The sequence below is a fragment of the Apostichopus japonicus genome, chromosome 13, assembly GCF_037975245.1.
Source record: "Apostichopus japonicus isolate 1M-3 chromosome 13, ASM3797524v1, whole genome shotgun sequence".
Classification (NCBI taxonomy): Eukaryota; Metazoa; Echinodermata; class Holothuroidea; order Aspidochirotida; family Stichopodidae; genus Apostichopus; species Apostichopus japonicus.
Window position 1 is genome coordinate 5,245,784 of NC_092573.1, and position 18,407 is coordinate 5,264,190.

Below are 18,407 nucleotides of genomic sequence, written 5' to 3' on the forward strand. Positions count from 1 at the left end.
GCTGAGGATAAGTTAGATCATCCTTGTTGTAGCCATAGCACACATGCATCAATTTAATTTTGTTTAAATTTACAAATAAGAAAGCTTTCAATAGAAACAATATTGCATTTCATCAGTCATATGATTGCATTATTTTATTTGTAACAACTCCATTATGTTGCATACATTTCAGTAGATGTCCAGATACAGAAGCAGATACACAATGAATTAACAGGTAAGTTAAAAACAGAAGTCAAGGGAGAGAATATCCACTTACACTTATGAATGATCACTTTAAGAAGGCATCTCACACTCTGTTAAAGGCTATTCACAGGAGAAACTTTAAATTAAAGTGGTTGAACTACTGGAATACCTGTATAAACTGCTGAGTCCACAGGATTTGTGTCCCCATGTTCTGTTCTGCTTATATACAGGATTACTCTGTTGATAAGCTTTTAACATGAAAAGAATATTGCACAGATATTTTCATTTCAAACACATAAAGATCTGACTTTGTCGTCAAAGTATTTATCTATTTTATAGAATCATCAGATACCAATAGTGTTTCATATTTCAGTACTTCAGGTGAAAAGTTTACATTCTCGCACACTCAGCTTATTGAATTCCCAAGAAACTTTTAGGGAGTAGTAATGTCCAGGATTATCAGCAATGCAATAAAGCTGCTCAACCTATTTGCACAACATCTTACTTCTCACTTATTTAGACAATGTTTTAGACACTACACACATATAAGCTTTGACTGTGGATGGCAAATGGTAATCACACATGGTTAATTGTTTATAGGCACCGAACATGTACAACCCAAAGCAGAGTGGCAAACAAAATGTACTGTCAGAGTAAGCTGATTAAAACTGTTAAAATCAATCATAAGTTGCATTGTTATCCACAGAAATTAAGGGAGTAGGTTTTAACAATAGCACAGCAAGCGTGCATGCATAATTCTTCAAAGCTTCATATGGGATAAAAGAAAACTCTGCTATTAGTTCTGTGTTAACTGATCTGTCATGACAACATTCAATTTATTATGTTAAATGGCCTAGAATTCAAACTTAATGGTTGTAAAATATGATGAGTTATGTTCATTCCTACACTACCAATTACACTATACAAAATAACTCGTGTCCGCATTGCAAGTTAAAATGTACCAGAATGTTTTGTCTCTTGGAAGGGTATAAAGTTTGAAAAAGCAACACCCCCTACCCCACTTTCCCCCAAGAACCAATAAGAGAGAAGGAAAAAAGAAAAAAGAAAAACAAGATTAAAAAAAAACACCAAACATTAACTCACACCACCACTTACACTTTAAACAAAAACAAGCAGACACACTTTCTTTGCAGCACATATTTTCAACGTTTTTGTAGTTGCTCTAAAGTTTCCTTAATTTATTGAAAGACATAAATATATGAAATTATAACACCTCCTTACAGTTATTAATCATTTTTTTCTTTGGTTTATTTTAATATTACCAATAAGTTCACTTCTTTTAAGAATTTCTTTAAGCTTGAAAGGGTTAAATGCATTTCTAGATTTGCTATACTGAATTTGCTCATTCCTCTGAAACTGAAAGTAAATCTTTGATGGTCATCAAAACTAATAGCTAATAAAAAACTGCATAACATTAGGTGAACAGCATGATATAATGTCAAAGGTTATTAATAGCAAAGGTTCTCAAATCACCATATACTGTAAACTCTGATACTAATATTTAGTGTTTCATTTTAAAGGTGTACTGTGAAGAAAATGACCATATCTAGCAAAAAAGAAGCTTGCCAATTGTTTGCAGTTTATTTGTTAAGGCAAAACGTAATTCCCTAGACACAACATTCATTATGTTCCTTTGAAAGTAACATGTTTAGCTCTTCATAAATATCCACTTCCACAATTACAAGATGAAAACTTTCATGGGTGTCATCAGCATTAAACACTACTAAGTTCAAAGACACATACTTCCAAGATTCTGCATCCTTGTTGTCATCATTTGGAGAGCTTTTAGAGTAAAACATCGATGGGGAAATTGCAATTGACAATTTATAGCTGAAACTACCACTAGTCGGCATCGATGGCTAGGAGATGATGTTACCCACATCCTCGCTGCCATCTCCCTGGAGAAATTCTCTCATCTTTTTATTGACTTCGTCCGGCTTGTGTTGATTCACAAAGTGGTTTGCTCCGTGGATTTTTGCCACGGTCAAGTCCTGAACATACTTATCGTGGCCTTCAGTAAGCGCGACGTCCAAGTACATGTCATCCATACCCCAGATCAGTAAGGTAGGACATAAAATTGCACTTCTCATGTATGACCTGGTAGGTGATGCATTGTTTGCTCTGTAGTAATTTATTGTGGCAGTGAGAGCACCTGAATAAATCGAATATGATGAATATCATTATGATAAAACCAAATAATTTCATAGTTACGTATGTACAATTAAAAATGGTATAACAAATTTTATACCGAGGGAAGATAAATCCAATCAAACCCATCTTCAAATACCTTCAAATTTTTCTACACAAAATGCATATCTAGCTTTTCCAGTATATGAAACAATAACTTATTGCTGGACATGTATAGAACCCTCTTTTATTGTTAGCTATTGTTTGGACACAACAGTATAACCATTACATCCTTTATCTATTTAAAGCTATATTGCAAAATTCCGGATTTTTCACCAATGGCTCAAAATCAACAGTGACAAATGATTGCGTTAGTAGGATATCCTAAAACATTTTCTAAAACCCTCATTTTCAGAATCTAGGCAGCATATCAGTGGAAGCATTCCCCTGTTACAAACAAGAAGGATGGCTTTAATTAACTTCAAGAATCACATTAATTGAACGATTCGGTTCAGATGCTTAGTTACCTAGAACAAAAGTAGTTCTCACTTAAAAGTAAAGAAACCAATGTTCAAGAATACAATAGCCAGAGGATCACAGCATGTATGTGCCACTCTCCCCCCCTCCACATTAGGAAAACATCAAAAGTGACCCAGGGATTTTTCATCAATACACCAGAAAGCCAGTGGGCTTATTGTGATTCCTTGCCAATTGAGATTATAATCCAAAGCTTTTGTCATAGTTGATTAAATTGATCAGCAAGGTTCTTTCACTGACTGTGGACCCACCTACTAAATATGTTAACTTACCATGTTTACAAGCTATTTTTAGCAAAAATCAACTCAGGCCCTGCCCCCTAATAAATGTGCATAATATCATCTTGAACATACATTATCATGTACCCGCTATCTACAACATATTAATACCAAGTATATATAAATTCTGACTTTTGGTTGCAGAGTTATTAGCATTTGAAATTTTTTACTTTTGACCCCATGACCTCAATATTATTCATGTGATGAGCACCAAAGTCAAAAGGGTTCTTCTACTTAGTATGGCGCATCTATGTACCAAGTATGACTTTAATCCAACTTGCCATTGTTGAGTTATCATGTTTACGAGCCAAGGGCGTCAAATACACACACACACACAATCACCATCGCATAGATTCCTTGAGCCTTCGGGCAAGGAATCAAAAAATGTTGATGAAATTGTAAAGGGTGGAACCCTTTTCAAATTTTAGTATCAAGTAAAACAGTGCCCTTTTGTGATTTCAAAGTCTCATTTTGTTGAGAAATGAAAAACAAAAAATGTACAGTACCCTTTTGTTGAAACATTTCAAATCTTGAAATTTGTGGAGCTAGGGACAGAAGATAGATTCCATTGGGTGTTGTGGCTTGCACCCTCAATTCCTACTCATATGTCTTACTGTTCCTCTAAGTTTGTTCCCTCACTATTAAACTCTCTCACTATTAAACTCTCTCCTGTCACCACTGACAATGTCACAGTTGTGTGTTACATAAAGAGATATAACCATCCAATTACATTGAAGTCATTAGGCCCTCCTGAGTTGTACATATATGTGGACAAACCAGACAATAATAATTCAAAATACAAACCAGGTTGACAGAGCCCATACTTGATAGCATCTATATCCTCATCTGTAACATTCGTATTGCCAGCGTTACATGCGTACGCATCTCTTAAGAAATCAAAGTTGAGTCCCACCATGAACTCTGGTATCCAGGGTATTTGATATGCAAACATGTACCTGAGGGGGGAAAAACAATTCTAGCTTTAATGGTTTAACAAATTAAATCAGTTTTGGACAACTGTCATATTCAACACTACACGTGATGGGCAGATGGTACCAAAGCCATTAACCTCTCGGGACAGTCATAATGGACATTTTGATGCTTCTATGATAAAAATCTCATTTCACTCTTGAAGTCAAAAGTGACATGTCAGAACGGACCCTCAATTTTACACATCATTTGATAAATTTCCGACTTCTAATATGCGATCAATGTGCATACAGCAAATTAAAGTCACACCTTCACATTTGTTCTCAAGTCTCCACACAAGGGATAATTTGAATTAAGTTGAAAAACCAGATTGGACTTTGTAAGTGATATCAAGTCGATACAACAAACCTGGTACTTCCCTCTATTGTTCCCTTCATGGTTTTTAAGAAAGAATGAATAGGTATTGGTAATGAAGCATCTACAGGAAGTGTACACCTAAAAAATATGCGCTTCCATTAGAGATGACAGTTGTCACTAAAAGTGACAGTCTACAAACTATGTAGAGTGACCAAAAAGAGGGTTGGAAAAAATCTAGGTATGATTGTGGAACATTTCAGACAACAAAACAAGTATCAACAGTTCTTCTGAGCTTGCCTTACTTCTTTTTAAATGTCAAGTCCAAAGTTCAAGCTAGTTTTCATAGAAGAACATAGGTCAGGAGTAAAAAAAGTTTGTGGATTGCTGCTTTGACACATTCAAACTTCTTGTTTTAAATCATAACTGTAAAAGCATAAAGTAATGACATCATTAAGTTAAGTACTGCACAGTAGATTATATTACATAAAAGGAAAAGAGTCAATTCTTTTCTCTTTTTGGGGTTTGCCTCTGCTTATGTTTTTATTTGTATATTTGTATTGTACTGTACCTTTGAGCAGTGATCTACTACAAATGCATACACTGCTTTTTACACCATTCTTTTTGCCATATTCAACAGTTACTTAATATATAATATACATACTGTTTTCACCACATGTGTATGCTGTGATAATTTTACAAAATAAATGAAAGTTTAGACTGAATGAATGCATTTTGTTATCCACATTAGGCTGCATCGGTATTTAAGCAAAAACAGATACCGATATAGCTGCTGATGAATACCTGGTATTACCAGGTATTCCCAAAATTTTTGAGGAACCGCTACTTACAGCGTTAACTGTACTATCAAACACTAGCATGAACCGTATGGTTACTAGTCTAGCCTACTAATGTATTTGCGGTTTTATGACGACGACTTTCCGATCTATGTTTCTTTCTTTTGCAGTGCACTTATTTAAAGATTTGATGATTAGAAAATAAAGTACTAAAAACCAGTGTTGTTTATGTGTCTTTCATTTCAACGAGAACGTACTGTTCAGAACATTCCACTATGAGGCCCAGTCAAACCACAAACTGTACGATAGCATATAATCGGTATGGGAAGTACCAGGTAAGTATTTGGATAGTAGTAATGCGTAGAATCGGTATAACAACAGGTATGAATATACGTAATGCGCAGAATCGGTATAAGAACAGGTATGAATATACGTAATGCGCAGAATCGGTATAAGAACAGGTATGAATATACGTAATGCGCAGAATCGGTATAAGAACAGGTATGAATATACGTAATGCGCAGAATCGGTATAACAACAGGTATGAATATACGTAATGCGCAGAATCGGTATAAGAACAGGTATGAATATACGTAATGCGCAGAATCGGTATAAGAACAGGTATGAATATAAGTAATGCAGGGAATAATAACAGTTATGAATATATGTAATTTGCAGAATCGGTGTAAGAGCGACACACCAGGTAATGTTTTATGTATTCCAAGGGTTGAGCGCAGAATCTGTATTCATATTGTAGAAGATGGTGCTACTACTACTATCAAAAACAGGTATGAATATATATATTTGCTCGGAATAGTTTTTTTCCCCAAAATAATTTGTGAGAGCATTTGACAAACTACGTGCGTGAAAAGGAAGTCATGGAACCATTGGGCAGGAAACTGTACTTGCGAGTACGGTAGAACTATGCTGAAGTTTAAAGCAATTAGCCGCAGCAAAATGTGGGAATTATTATACAACATGACTGGGGAATGACCTTACTTTGTCAAGTAGCAGTCTCTTAAAAGAACTTTGGGGGTTTCTTTTCTTTGAAAGGGTATTCTCAAATGTAAAGAGAGTGACATCTTAGAACTGCAAAAGCTCTGTGGCATTGTGCAAGTAGTGAGATAGAGACCAGGTTATCCCATCAATTAGTTTAGTATGGATTGTTTTAAAACTAAGTTGAAACTTTGCCGATCTCTCTGACAGTAGGTACAGAAAGCTGGGCATGCAAAAATTGTCTGTCTATTACTCGCGTGTCTTAGACCTACATCAAGCACGTATTACCAGGGCAGGTTTCTCTTAGACCGCATTGCATCACTAACAGAAACTGCAGATTCATTGCTAGACAAAAATGCACACATGTATTATAATTAATGTACACACAAATGCCATCCAATCCTTTTCCTCACGTATTGAAGCAGGTATTTCAAAACCTCCAACAGGTGGTGTGCTGTATTCTGTACCTCCCCCCTCTCCTCCATCTGAACATAGACTTCCAAATTATCCTGTGTGTATATGTAACCCATCTGTGCTTGTGATTGGCTGATTGGGCTTAAATCATTTTTGACGGTGAAATCTCAAGAAACATAATAGTGTGTCCCTTCATTGACCTTTTGTCTGGTACAGTACAAGCAACATGTCAATACATCGGCTAAGATGTGCAGCAAAAATGTTTACAGTTTGGGAGTATGGGGAGTGGTACGTTATGCAAGATACACAGTAGCAGCGGGAATTTCCTCAAGTTGGTGTGTATTATCTGGGTCGGTATTTTTATCGGGTATTATTTTTCCTCAGCATTCAAGGTTTGTTTCGGATTTACCTGTTTTTTTCTGTATATTGTTGATGACAGATTTCAATACCTTCGGTATGGGTATGAATGAAAAACCAGGTTTACATGGTATATCGATTACCAACACACCCTAATCCGCGCAATCATCCACTTACCATGATTTGAAAGTTTGTTTCAAGTTTGAATATAGAACTTCCTGAAGTTGCGAAACCTCCGGAGCGTTTAGAATGATGAGCTTGTCTACTAGATCTGGGTATGCTCCAGCAAAGTACCAAGAAATCACACCTCCATAGTCATGTCCAACCAATACGCAAGAACTGTGTCCAAGCTGTGTCAAGACGGCTTTGATATCCACTGGTGACAAAAGTAGAGAATTGGTTAAAGTTTATGGGGGGGGGGTGGGGGGGAAATTAACTGAATATGATTGAAAATACAGTAATGTTTATGTCAAAGACTTGTAATGTTAATTCTAAAAGATATTGTGATCCTAACATCAATCCTTTCTTTGTGTGTGAAAACTTCACGCAAACTGGATGGCTCATCTTGTCTTCCTTCACTGATTTTTTCTAAGCTATTAGTTTTTGTTCTTACAGTTATTTACTATAAAGATTACATGAGATTTCTGAGACAAACTTGTTTATTTCTGTGCTTTATCGGTACCAGGTACTGGATTTACAGTCTTGGGAGTCACAATATTAGTTCACCATAAAATAGAACAAGAAACTCACAGGCAAGCTTATCCAAGGTGTAGTTGCCAACAGATGGAAGCTTCTGTGATTCGCATGCACCTCTTGTATCTATAGCCACAACTCTGGAATGTGCAAAATGAAATGTACTTTCCCGTATTTCCGGTTCCTTTGAGATGATGAACACAGAAGCTTGGGGTACTATTTAACCAACTTAAAATTTTTATTTAACAAACTTAATGCAACAACACATAGCCAAGTGTTTATTATCTTGAAAAGCATTGTTAATACAGAATTGCTTTGTTATCACAAGGCCATGACTTGCATTTCCCTAATCATCTGTTTGAGGTTACCTGCAGGAGTCCTAAAGGTACAAAGCAAGGAATAATTTAGTGTTGACATTTTGTGAAGCAGTTTTCAGGGCTCTGAATGTTGTCACAGTTTAAAATATACTATGGTTCCTGAACTTCCTGTGTAGAAAAAGAGTCATGCATCTTTTGATTTGTATCTAGCGATTTGATCAGTTTGAATAGCATTTAACAATGAGATAAGTTATTCCCTGTACAAATACAGTATTTATAACAGTTTTTAAACCTTAAGCAGAGGCACGGCACACTGCATTTATGCAGTTCTACCAAATAACAGATTGGCTCTTGATCATTTCTATTACTACATACAGCACTTGGCCAAATGCTCAGCTGCGAAAAAATAGGCCACAGCTGTTTTTCAAAGTACAGTGTAAACCTTACAAATATATACCATATATTTTTCTCAACATGGTTAATAGAATGTGCACTGACTATGTGGAGATGGGTCAGGGACAGCTGCAGTCCATTGGAAAGTTGCTGACAAAGCTGTAGAAATTTAGCAATCACCTGTAATCCTTTTGAAATTCCAAAATCTGATGCCTCCAGCTGTGCCAATTTTCTGGGAAACCATGTACGAAAAGCATCAGTGGTTTATCTCTTGGACCAGACACAACATAATGAATGTCTCCATCCTAGAGAAGACAAAGAATACAACAGGTGATGAGCAGGAAACAGTAAGAGCAGCAAACTCAAATTAGTAATAACACAACAATAAAAAGCTAAAAAGATATATTAATTAAACATTCCAATGATAAAATTACAACATTTACCTGATTTATTACTCTGACCAACTCCTCCCCCAACCTCCCTGCCCCTCCCCCCCCCCTAATATTTTGCTTCACTTTTGAGAGGACACATTTGAATTTCAAATCTATTCCCTATCTGCTTCCCATCTAGAGTAACATAACTACTAATATCTAGAGAGTAAAGTAACTACTAAGTACTACTTCAATTAATCTACTTTACATGTACAGGTAGTTCATCATAGATGATGATTTCAGGAGATCATAAGAGCTGTAAGTTGCAGTCCAGCATACAGTTCTTAAGACAGAGTGGCTTTCATTGATAGAACAGCATGCAGGACACTCAGTGACTGCCCTGACTTGCTGCAATCAGCCACAAAATGTAAAACTGGTCTGATTTTGCTCACCAGTGCTTTCAACTGTATTTAGTATGTTCAGTGGACTGTACAAAAACAACAATACAGCCTACACAGGTAAACATATAGCTTTCCAAAATGTCAATTACACTAAGGGCATGTACAAATAACTTACAATAAGGGCATGTATGAAACACCTTACACTAAGGGCATGTACTTCTGGCAACCATACTAAAACACAATTATCAGATTCGTTATAAAGAACATGTGTACTATACAGTCATATCATGTGTAAAAGGATTAAATTATGTGCTACAGCCTGTACAGTACACTGTAGATTGCTATCTAACAATATTGAGCACCTACAGTACTGTAACCCATGTTATATATACTGTATCTACATCATAACACTGCAAGGATTCATCCCAAAGACACAGCAGGTGTCTGCATTATTCCAAAGTTCTCACATCACGACCAACATCTGTGTCTGGCTGTCTCTTCAATTTCTCTTCTTTTTGGCCTTAATTATCTCTTTCTTATTTTATTTTTTATTTTTGCATCATTTTTGACTTACTTACTTTCGGAAAGAAAAATACAGATATATGCTCATGTTTTCCATTTTCATGTGACCCAATAAAAATAAAGATGCATAGCAACATATTGTGATGCCTGAGCAAGGAATGTACTGTTAATCTTGTTTTTCTTTTAATGTCTACTCTAGGTTTCCAAAGAAAGGATTATTATCAATAATAACCCTAGATATCATACAGAAAAACGGTTCTATAATAATAATACAAAACAAAGCATCAAGGTTGTTTCTGTGAGGCAAATCATTTTAATAACATGGTAAGAACACCAGACATTCTATCAAGCACTTAAAATGCATAGCTGGTGGTTTTTCAACATCCTCTAATTAATCCGTTCAAATCTCTGTTACATTGAAGTTTAAACTGGTACCTTTCCATTGATGTATGGCACATTGTATTATTTTCTGATGGGACTCTGTAAAAACTTGTTCAAATCTAGCACTTTTGGACAAGGAATTTGCTCTTTTCGCAAAAATTCCTAAGCGCTCACGTGGCTGCAGGTCACCCCCTGACATCAAAGTGTGGAGTCGGTTGAGGAAAACTTTCGATCAAACTATTCATTTCAGCACAAGTCCTTCGCCATCTGCTTTTGTGGATTGAAAGCCTTACTTTTAAATTACAGTGAGACTGAGACATACCCAAAGCTTTATATTTAATGGATTCGATTTATATTGCATCCACTGACTGGAAACTAACTGCAATTATACATTAATTGCAACAACAAATGAAGAAAAACCCGAAATGTCAACAGATTTCACAAGGTAGACATTTCAATTGCAACAAGACCTCAATATTGTACGGCACAGTATGTATAGTGGCCTATAGTAGCAATGAATTTTACGAAATATCACCAGATGTTGGGGCAGTTTTAACATAATTTACTTTTATTTGAAGAATTGCTGCCCAAAATGAGTTAACCAATGTGTGAATGATTCTAACAACCACTTCTTTCTCTTGTAGCTGCATATTTGTTGGAAGAGTGAAGTTAATAAAAAGTTCAATTACTTATGAGAAGTACGTGGAAAGTCCATTGTTATTGTTTAGTGTTCGCGGTACACTTCGCAGAATGACGTGACACGGTGACCTGTACCTTCATAAGCTATTATGCATCACGTTTCTGGTCAGTGTGAATCTGCTAACATTTACATCAAATTTCTCTAAATGAGTGTCTCTTTCAACTAAACAGGAACCACAGTTTTGTTTGTGTACTAAAATACTTTAGTATGAGCCAAAAACAAGGAAATTTTTATTGCCTCCAGCTATGCATTTTAAGAACTGAAAACATACCCCGGTTCTAACATTCCCATGTGTGCCAAGCTGGGGATCGTTCATGCAGGCTGGCCTCTCAAAATATTTCTTCTTTCCTCTAAAGAGGCAGAGCGGTGTGAACCTGATAGCCATGAATACTATCACTAACAGCATCAGCATGAAACCAAAGCTGACCATGAAACAGTATAACAAGATATTTCGAAGTCTTGAAAAGAAACTCATCCTGAATACGTCCACAAATTATGGGAAGTCCTGCAAAAAAATTACAAAAGAAGTATGTCAAAACAGTCACATACTTTCTAGAAATATTCATCATTCCTGTAAATCCAAACATCTTCATGCTCAAGGATTGTACAGTATACCAGCCATTCAACCAGTAAAAGGGTCTGATAGTTTGATCCTAGCAGGATCTTCTTGGGTTAGTCTCTGAAGCAGATCCTGCTAGGATAGAAACATCAGGCCCTTCACATTTTACATATTTACCTACAACAGGCTTTTTCCAGTGGAGATTGGAGAAGCAGTTTGATAACAGATGTTTGTCTCTTAAAGATCTGCTTTATTGGCTCCAATTATAGCATGCTTTAGCTAGGAAAGTTTTGTGATAACGTAATCGACCTGCCACAGTGTTAAATCAACCTCTGACTCTACAATTAGCCTGCATACTGTAGATTCTTAACACCATTAGGCTCTTTGTGTAAATACTTTGTGGAAATATGTTCATGTCTACAGTGTAATTAATCATACAGTGCTCACACAAAGACCCCATACAAGAAAAAGTATTTGTGGCAGGCATTGCAGACTAATTGGTAAAAAGAGGCCATGTTACGACCAAGACAGGTCGATTATGTAATCTCAAGAAACTTTTCCATGATAGCGTGCTAAAGTTGGGGTCTATACAGCGGACCTTTAAATAAAGAATTAGATAGTTTTCTAGGCTCATGAACATAATTAGAAAGACAGTAGCTACAGGCATGCTGGTAACTTGGGATTTTACTGACCCTTGTTGGTAGTCCAAAAAAGAAATGCTCTTTAATTCTACTGTGTTGATATTGACAAATCTAATATCACATAATAAGTTGCTCAGAGTTTTGCAATCAACTCAATCCTCATTTTACATGTATATATACAGTACTGTATACTCAATATCTCTTGATACAGTTGCACCAGTCACTGAAAAGTACAGAGAAGCAGTCTGTATCAATATAGCTATATATAGGTCTTTCAGGACACTAACTAGTCACAGTTTACTGTAAAGTGAGCACAGTCACTCTTGTTTAGCATGTATTGTACTATATTGCTGAGCAATCCTTTCTAAAGGCTAAATTCGTGGTAAGAACCTGGCTCAAGAGTTATTTACATAGTACAAAAACATGGGATAAGAAAAGTATTGTCAACATCCATTTTTTTTTTCGACAGCTGGGTTAACTGCACCCACAATCTGAATTAACAGCAGGTTTTGGCAATAATCAGCCCAGCACTAATTACTGCATCTATCTATAGCAAATAAAGCAACTGAGCACAAAGATTAGTTAGCTACTTGTTTGAAATATTCATTACACAAGTAACATATATCGTAAATTTCCTTGTCAGTCTTTCCTTCTATGAAATAAACGAATGAAAAAATAATAATTGTGAGAATTCTTTCAATTTCTTCCACATGGTAGCCTAACACCACACTTAGTCAATGGGGAAATCTAGCCTAACCATCTGTTTATTTTTGCTGAAATTGTGACGGAGTCATAAGATATCCATGGAATATTTTCATTATTGCTGTTATCTTCGACCACATGGTAGCCTAATACCACACTAAGTCAATGTGAAGATCCAGCCTAACCATCTGTTTATTCGCTGAAATTGTGACACAGTTATTAGATATTCATGGAATACTTTCATTATTGCTGTTATCTTCGACCGCATGGTAGCCTAACAACACACTAAGTCAATGGGAAAATCTTGCCTAACCATCGGTTTGCAAATAAAACAAGAGCCCAATGGCACTGTGGTTCCTTGCTTGGGGTATATGACAATACACATAATATTATCAAGCAAGATTGGGCTGAAATAGTCCAAGTAATTGTGGTCCTACATGTTCCCATAAAGTAACCAACACTATAGCCAACACTTTTGTGATCACAAAGTGTGATCGGATTTTTTATCAAAAGGCACTTTTGAGATGGCGTCGCAAATGTAAGAAATATAAGAGACCTACAAGCGTGTCAACAGATATGATAACAATGGTGACCTCAGATGACATGACCTTTCAAAATGTTCCACCACCCCATTCACAACTTGTCCCAAAATATCAACCATGTCACACCTTGGCATTGAGATTTAATTGCATTAAATGTCAAAAAAATTAACTTTGAACTTGTATGTAACTTCAAACACAAAGGTCACAAGGAGGTCAACCAATTGAAATTTTTGATCGGTGAGACCTAAATAGAGCATGACTGTAAAAATTCAAACATTTTTCCTTGCCCATTTTTTCCCCCCATAATACTACTTTTTTAACATTAGCTGACCTTTGGTGACCTTGGATCACATGACCGTTAAGTTTGAAAATATTCCCCTATACCATTTGCAACTTGTCCAAAAATATCAACCTTGTCACACCTTGGCACTGGGAGTTATTGCATTAAATGTGTGAAAATTAACTTTGACCTCCAATAACTTCGCACACGAAGGTCAAATGGGGGTCAACCCATTGACATTTATGATCAGAAGGTACATTTAAAAACTGAAAATAGCATCGAAACTGTAAAAATCCACAAAACACGAAAAGGTCACCAGAGGTCAAATTGAGGTCAAGGGTCACCCAGATGCAGGTCAACAATTGGATTACATTGAAGCAACTCCCAACCCTAACGGACAATTTGTTCTCAAGTTGTCGCAAAAATACTAGTTTTTTATCATTAATTGACCTTTGGTGACCTTGTATCACATGATCGTTAAGTTTGAAAATATTCCCCTATACCATTTGCAACTTGTCTCAAAATATCAACTGTGTAACACCTTGGCACTGGGAGTTATTACACTAAATGTCTGAAAATTAACTTTGACCTCATATAACTTAACATACAAAGGTCACCTTGGGTCAAATTATTGACATTTTTGATTGATGAGACCAAAATTAGAGCATCAAACTATACAAAATCAAACATTCTTTTCTTTGCCCATTTTCTACCCCCAAAATACTAGTTTTTTGACATTAATTGACCTTTGGTGACCTCGGATCACATGACTGTTAAGTTTGAAAATATTCCCCTATACCATTTGCAACTTGTCCAAAAATATCAACCATGCCACACCTTGGAATTGGGAGTTGTTGCATTAAATGTCTGAAAATTAACTTTGACCTTGTATAACTTCGCACACAAAGGTCACAAGGGTGTCAACCAATTGACATTTTTGATCGGAAGGTACCTTTGATATCCAAATCTAGCATCAAAACCAAACATTTTCTTTTTTGATCGTTTCCTCCCAAAATAAGCACATTTTTTCTAATGTGACCTTTGACCTTGGTTTCAGATGTAGTTTAATCTCCTGATTCCAAAAAACAAAACGAAAAGTCTGTACAACCATCCTAACTCCGACCGAAAAACTTTGACCCCATATAACTTGGCACATAAAGGTCACACAGGGTCAACCTATTGACATTTATGATGAGAAGGTACCTTTGACATCTGAAAATAGCATCGAAACTGTAAAAATCCCCAAAACACGAAAAGGTCACCAGAGGTCAAATTGAGGTCAAGGGTCACCCAGATGCGGGTCGACAATTGGATTACATTGAGGCAACTCCCAACCCTAACAGACATTTCGTTCTCAAGTTATTGCAAAAATACTAGTTTTTTATCATTAATTGACCTTTGGTGACCTCAGATCACATGACCGTTAAGTTTGAAAATGCTCCCCTAACCAGTTCACAACTTGTCCCAAAATATCAATCTTGTCGCACATTGGCACTGGGAGTTATTGCAGTTTTAATATTTTCGGTTTTTGGACCATAACTGACCTTTGGTGACCTTTGTGGGCACCAAAAACAATAGGGCACACCTTCTCCATATGGCGGATCTATAGTCCAAGTTTGGCCTCAATCCAACATTCCCTTATTGAGATAGAGCGTACCCAAGCAAGTGTCACAGACGCACACACACACACACACACACACATACACACATACACACACACATACGCCAACCTGACTGCATAGGTTCCTTTTGCTAAAGCAAGGAACCAAAAATCACTTTCCGTAGGATTCGGGTAATAAATTGGGAACCGGGTAGTATCACACCGGGTGGGTACCCAGATACCCTGTGCAAACACTAATCAATACAAAGATAATTTGATAAAGTGTGATTTGAATTTACTTGATCCAAACAGCACAACATAACCAGTTTTTGGAGCATTTAAAGGATTGATTGCCTAGCTTTGGGTGATAATGATGGTAAGTAAATGCTTGATCTGCATGGGCCCCAGCTGTTTTTCGAACATCTACAGTGGCAGTCTTATACTTGTTATGTGCATGTATTATAGGGCAAGAAGACTTGTTGCTGAGGAAAGGAATGTTGGATCTGGCCATTTGTGCTACTTGTGAAGTTGTGTCAAGGTACACACTTGAGTACAGCCCTGCATGGTATGCTACATGTGTTTTCCAGCTGCAGTTTGTAAACATAGCAACTGCAATAGTAAGACCTAAGGGCATTAATGTTTCAGAAAGGATAGCAAAGATGATAGTCTCACTGATTTTGCTCAGTGGATTTGTTCTGAGCTATGTGATTTCATGAATGTTTTGACCAGATTCCGTAAGTACTTCCCCCAGATGTAGAAATAATTTTGCCTATACAGTACTTGTATTGTAAAGGTCAGGAGTGGCTTACTGCATTACTTCTTTTCACACTAAGCTGAACTCACATTGCCTTGGATGACATGGTACTTCGAATGTATCACTTTGTGCAACAAAATACAGCGTCGGAAACTAGTGTTAATCGGTTGCATGTACTTGTGTTGCATATCACAGTACGGGCCTAGGCCTAGCCTATGTTTAACGTTATTCTACGTACTAAGTAACAGAAATACGGCATAAATCCTACTAGAGGACATAAACCCAACCGAGCGCTACAAAGTATGAGCAAGAGTATAAGTTATTAGTTAACAAAACAAGAGTTAGTAGGCCTACCTAGAAATTTTGTTCTAAAACTTAGCGAAAAAAAACAGACCGTCAACAGCAGCAAAGTTGAGTTAAAACTTACCAAAATGGTGCCCAGTAGTGTTCAGCTGTCAATATCTGAGTAAATAATGTATGCCTATACCTTGGTGACGAAGGATCTGTCACAGCGCCCATGTAACACTTACAATAACAGTTTGCTTTGGGCGGCCATTACCGCAAAAACAAAATTCACAGCTGACCTCCAGTTGAATAGACCACAAACTTCGCTATTTACCAGCGATGACAAGCACGCCATTTTTGTGTTCTGAGGCGAGCGGCAGCAACGAGTAATGTTTGTATGTACTCACACGGCGGGTGAGACATACAAAATATCAGCATCTTGTCTTTCAAGTTTCATCTTCAACTTATATCCAACAAAATGTGTTGGTTAGTATATGCGAACGCTTAAAGGCATTGAAGATATCGCCCCAAACCGCGTGCCGCGCTCTGAAAAAGTTAACTTTCCGTTGTTTGCAAGAGAAGTTTTCTGCTTGTCACTACAAAATGCAGACAGTAAATGAAACGTGATACCTTGTTATCTTTTATCTAGACCTGAGATGTCCATCGCTGCTATCAGGGGCGGCGATTTGTTTCAAGTATTGGGGGCACATTTGCTTGGGTGCAGGCACGTAGCAACTACATCCCCAAAATTGTTCGCGCACTTCGTGATATTTTGTATATATACCAAATTTCATTACGGGTGCGGTCCGTCTCATGGGGGCAGAACAGTCTTGGATAACGGTGGGGACGCGTATCTGTTCTCCGATATTATCTAAGCAGAGCGCGACCATTGGTTCGCGCGTAGCATACAAGAATTTTTTTTGGCAAATTTACCTCCCAGATCGCCGGAAATAACACTTCCCAGACCCAATAATGCTCCAAAACCTCCTTAAATTTGATATCTCATGGCTTAGAAATTTAAGGTGGGGGAAACACATGGGCGTCTGCAGAAAAAAAATCAGGGGACAAATAATCCAAGTAGACTTTGTATACGATGGGTCTGGGCCAGGCTCCTAGAAAACTATTATAGACTGCCGCAAATGCGATTTCCTTCCAAAATTTAACAACTTTGGATAAATGTAATAAAATGAGAACTGCTGCATCACATTTGCACAATGCTGGATCAAACTGCGCCAAAGTTCAATACAGGGAAATTTGCAATGCAGCGTTTGGTCAAGACAAATTGGTGGGGACACGGTATATCATGTCCCCACCACTGAAGAAGTTGGTGGGGATGTGTCCCGCTGTCCCCACCAGGATCTGCGCCCATGGTCCGTCTAGCTAATTAATTTCGAAAATAAATAAAAACTACTCTCGGTGAAAGTCTGTCGTTTTTTGGTGATATTTAGTAACAAATTGTGACTCGGTTAGACAGGCGCGTAGCAAGGAATTTGCCAAGGGAGGGGCGAAGCTTGTAGGCAAACTATCTAAGCGTGGCGCCACCATGAGTTGGCGCGAAGCGTAAAAGAAAATTTTGGCCGAAAATGCCTCCCAGATCGCTGGAAATGGCACTTCCTAGGCCTTGTAAGTTGCATCTAAGCATTTTCTATTTTGAAATTACTAGCGATATCATAAAACTAGAGCACCAATGGTGCAGAAGCTCATACCTTTTCGAGCTTAAAAATGTAGGGCCCACAAAACATTATGGCCCACCAAATTTCAGGCCATTTTTCAGATTCCACCAATTTTGGGCCCATGAGGGATAACCCCCCCCCCCTCCCTCCGTTAGCAGAATCCTGGCTACACCACTGGCTATAATTCCTATTTTCCCCCTTTAAATCCTATTTTCCCCACTCTCCTACCCTGACCTGACCTACCCTATTAAACTTTCTCCCCTCTACCTGAGCAGACCTGAAGCACTCCTTGCCAAAATTTTGGCTGGCTGCCTACATACCTCAGGCTCAAAGACTTCTAAGAATCGGCAAGTGCTGATTGGCTATTGGGCTCTCATGCTTACAGTTCAACAGTTAACAACAACTCCCAGTCCTGCTTTAATTCCACTAACAGCCTCTGCAGAGCTTAACCACAATGTAAACAAACACTGCAGAGACTGGGAGACAAATTAAAGGAGCTTTGGCAAAAGGTGAAGGCTCAGATTTTTTTAAACAATGGGGATTAATTGTAATTAATTAACTTTTGACCAAAACTTATTAGGCATCACCTTATTCATACA

At 37.3% G+C, this 18,407-nt stretch overlaps 1 protein-coding gene across 2 annotated transcripts; it reads right to left on the reverse strand.

Moving 5' to 3' along the window:
* Positions 1–102: 102 nt before the first annotated feature.
* Positions 103–16,508, reverse strand: LOC139979223 (epoxide hydrolase 4-like). Of its 2 annotated transcripts, none has more exons than XM_071989984.1 (7): positions 16,278–16,508; positions 11,044–11,277; positions 8,578–8,702; positions 7,745–7,827; positions 7,172–7,370; positions 3,951–4,102; positions 103–2,356 (listed from the first exon to the last, which is right to left on the reverse strand). In XM_071989984.1, the coding sequence occupies exons 2-7, from the start codon at positions 11,245–11,247 to the stop codon at positions 2,064–2,066; spliced, it is 1,056 nt and encodes a 351-aa protein (XP_071846085.1). In that variant the 5' UTR covers positions 11,248–11,277; positions 16,278–16,508; the 3' UTR covers positions 103–2,063. The 2 variants fall into 2 exon arrangements, with proteins under 2 accessions (XP_071846085.1, XP_071846086.1); XM_071989985.1 differs by lacking the exon at positions 16,278–16,508 and adding an exon at positions 16,205–16,228.
* Positions 16,509–18,407: the final 1,899 nt, after the last annotated feature.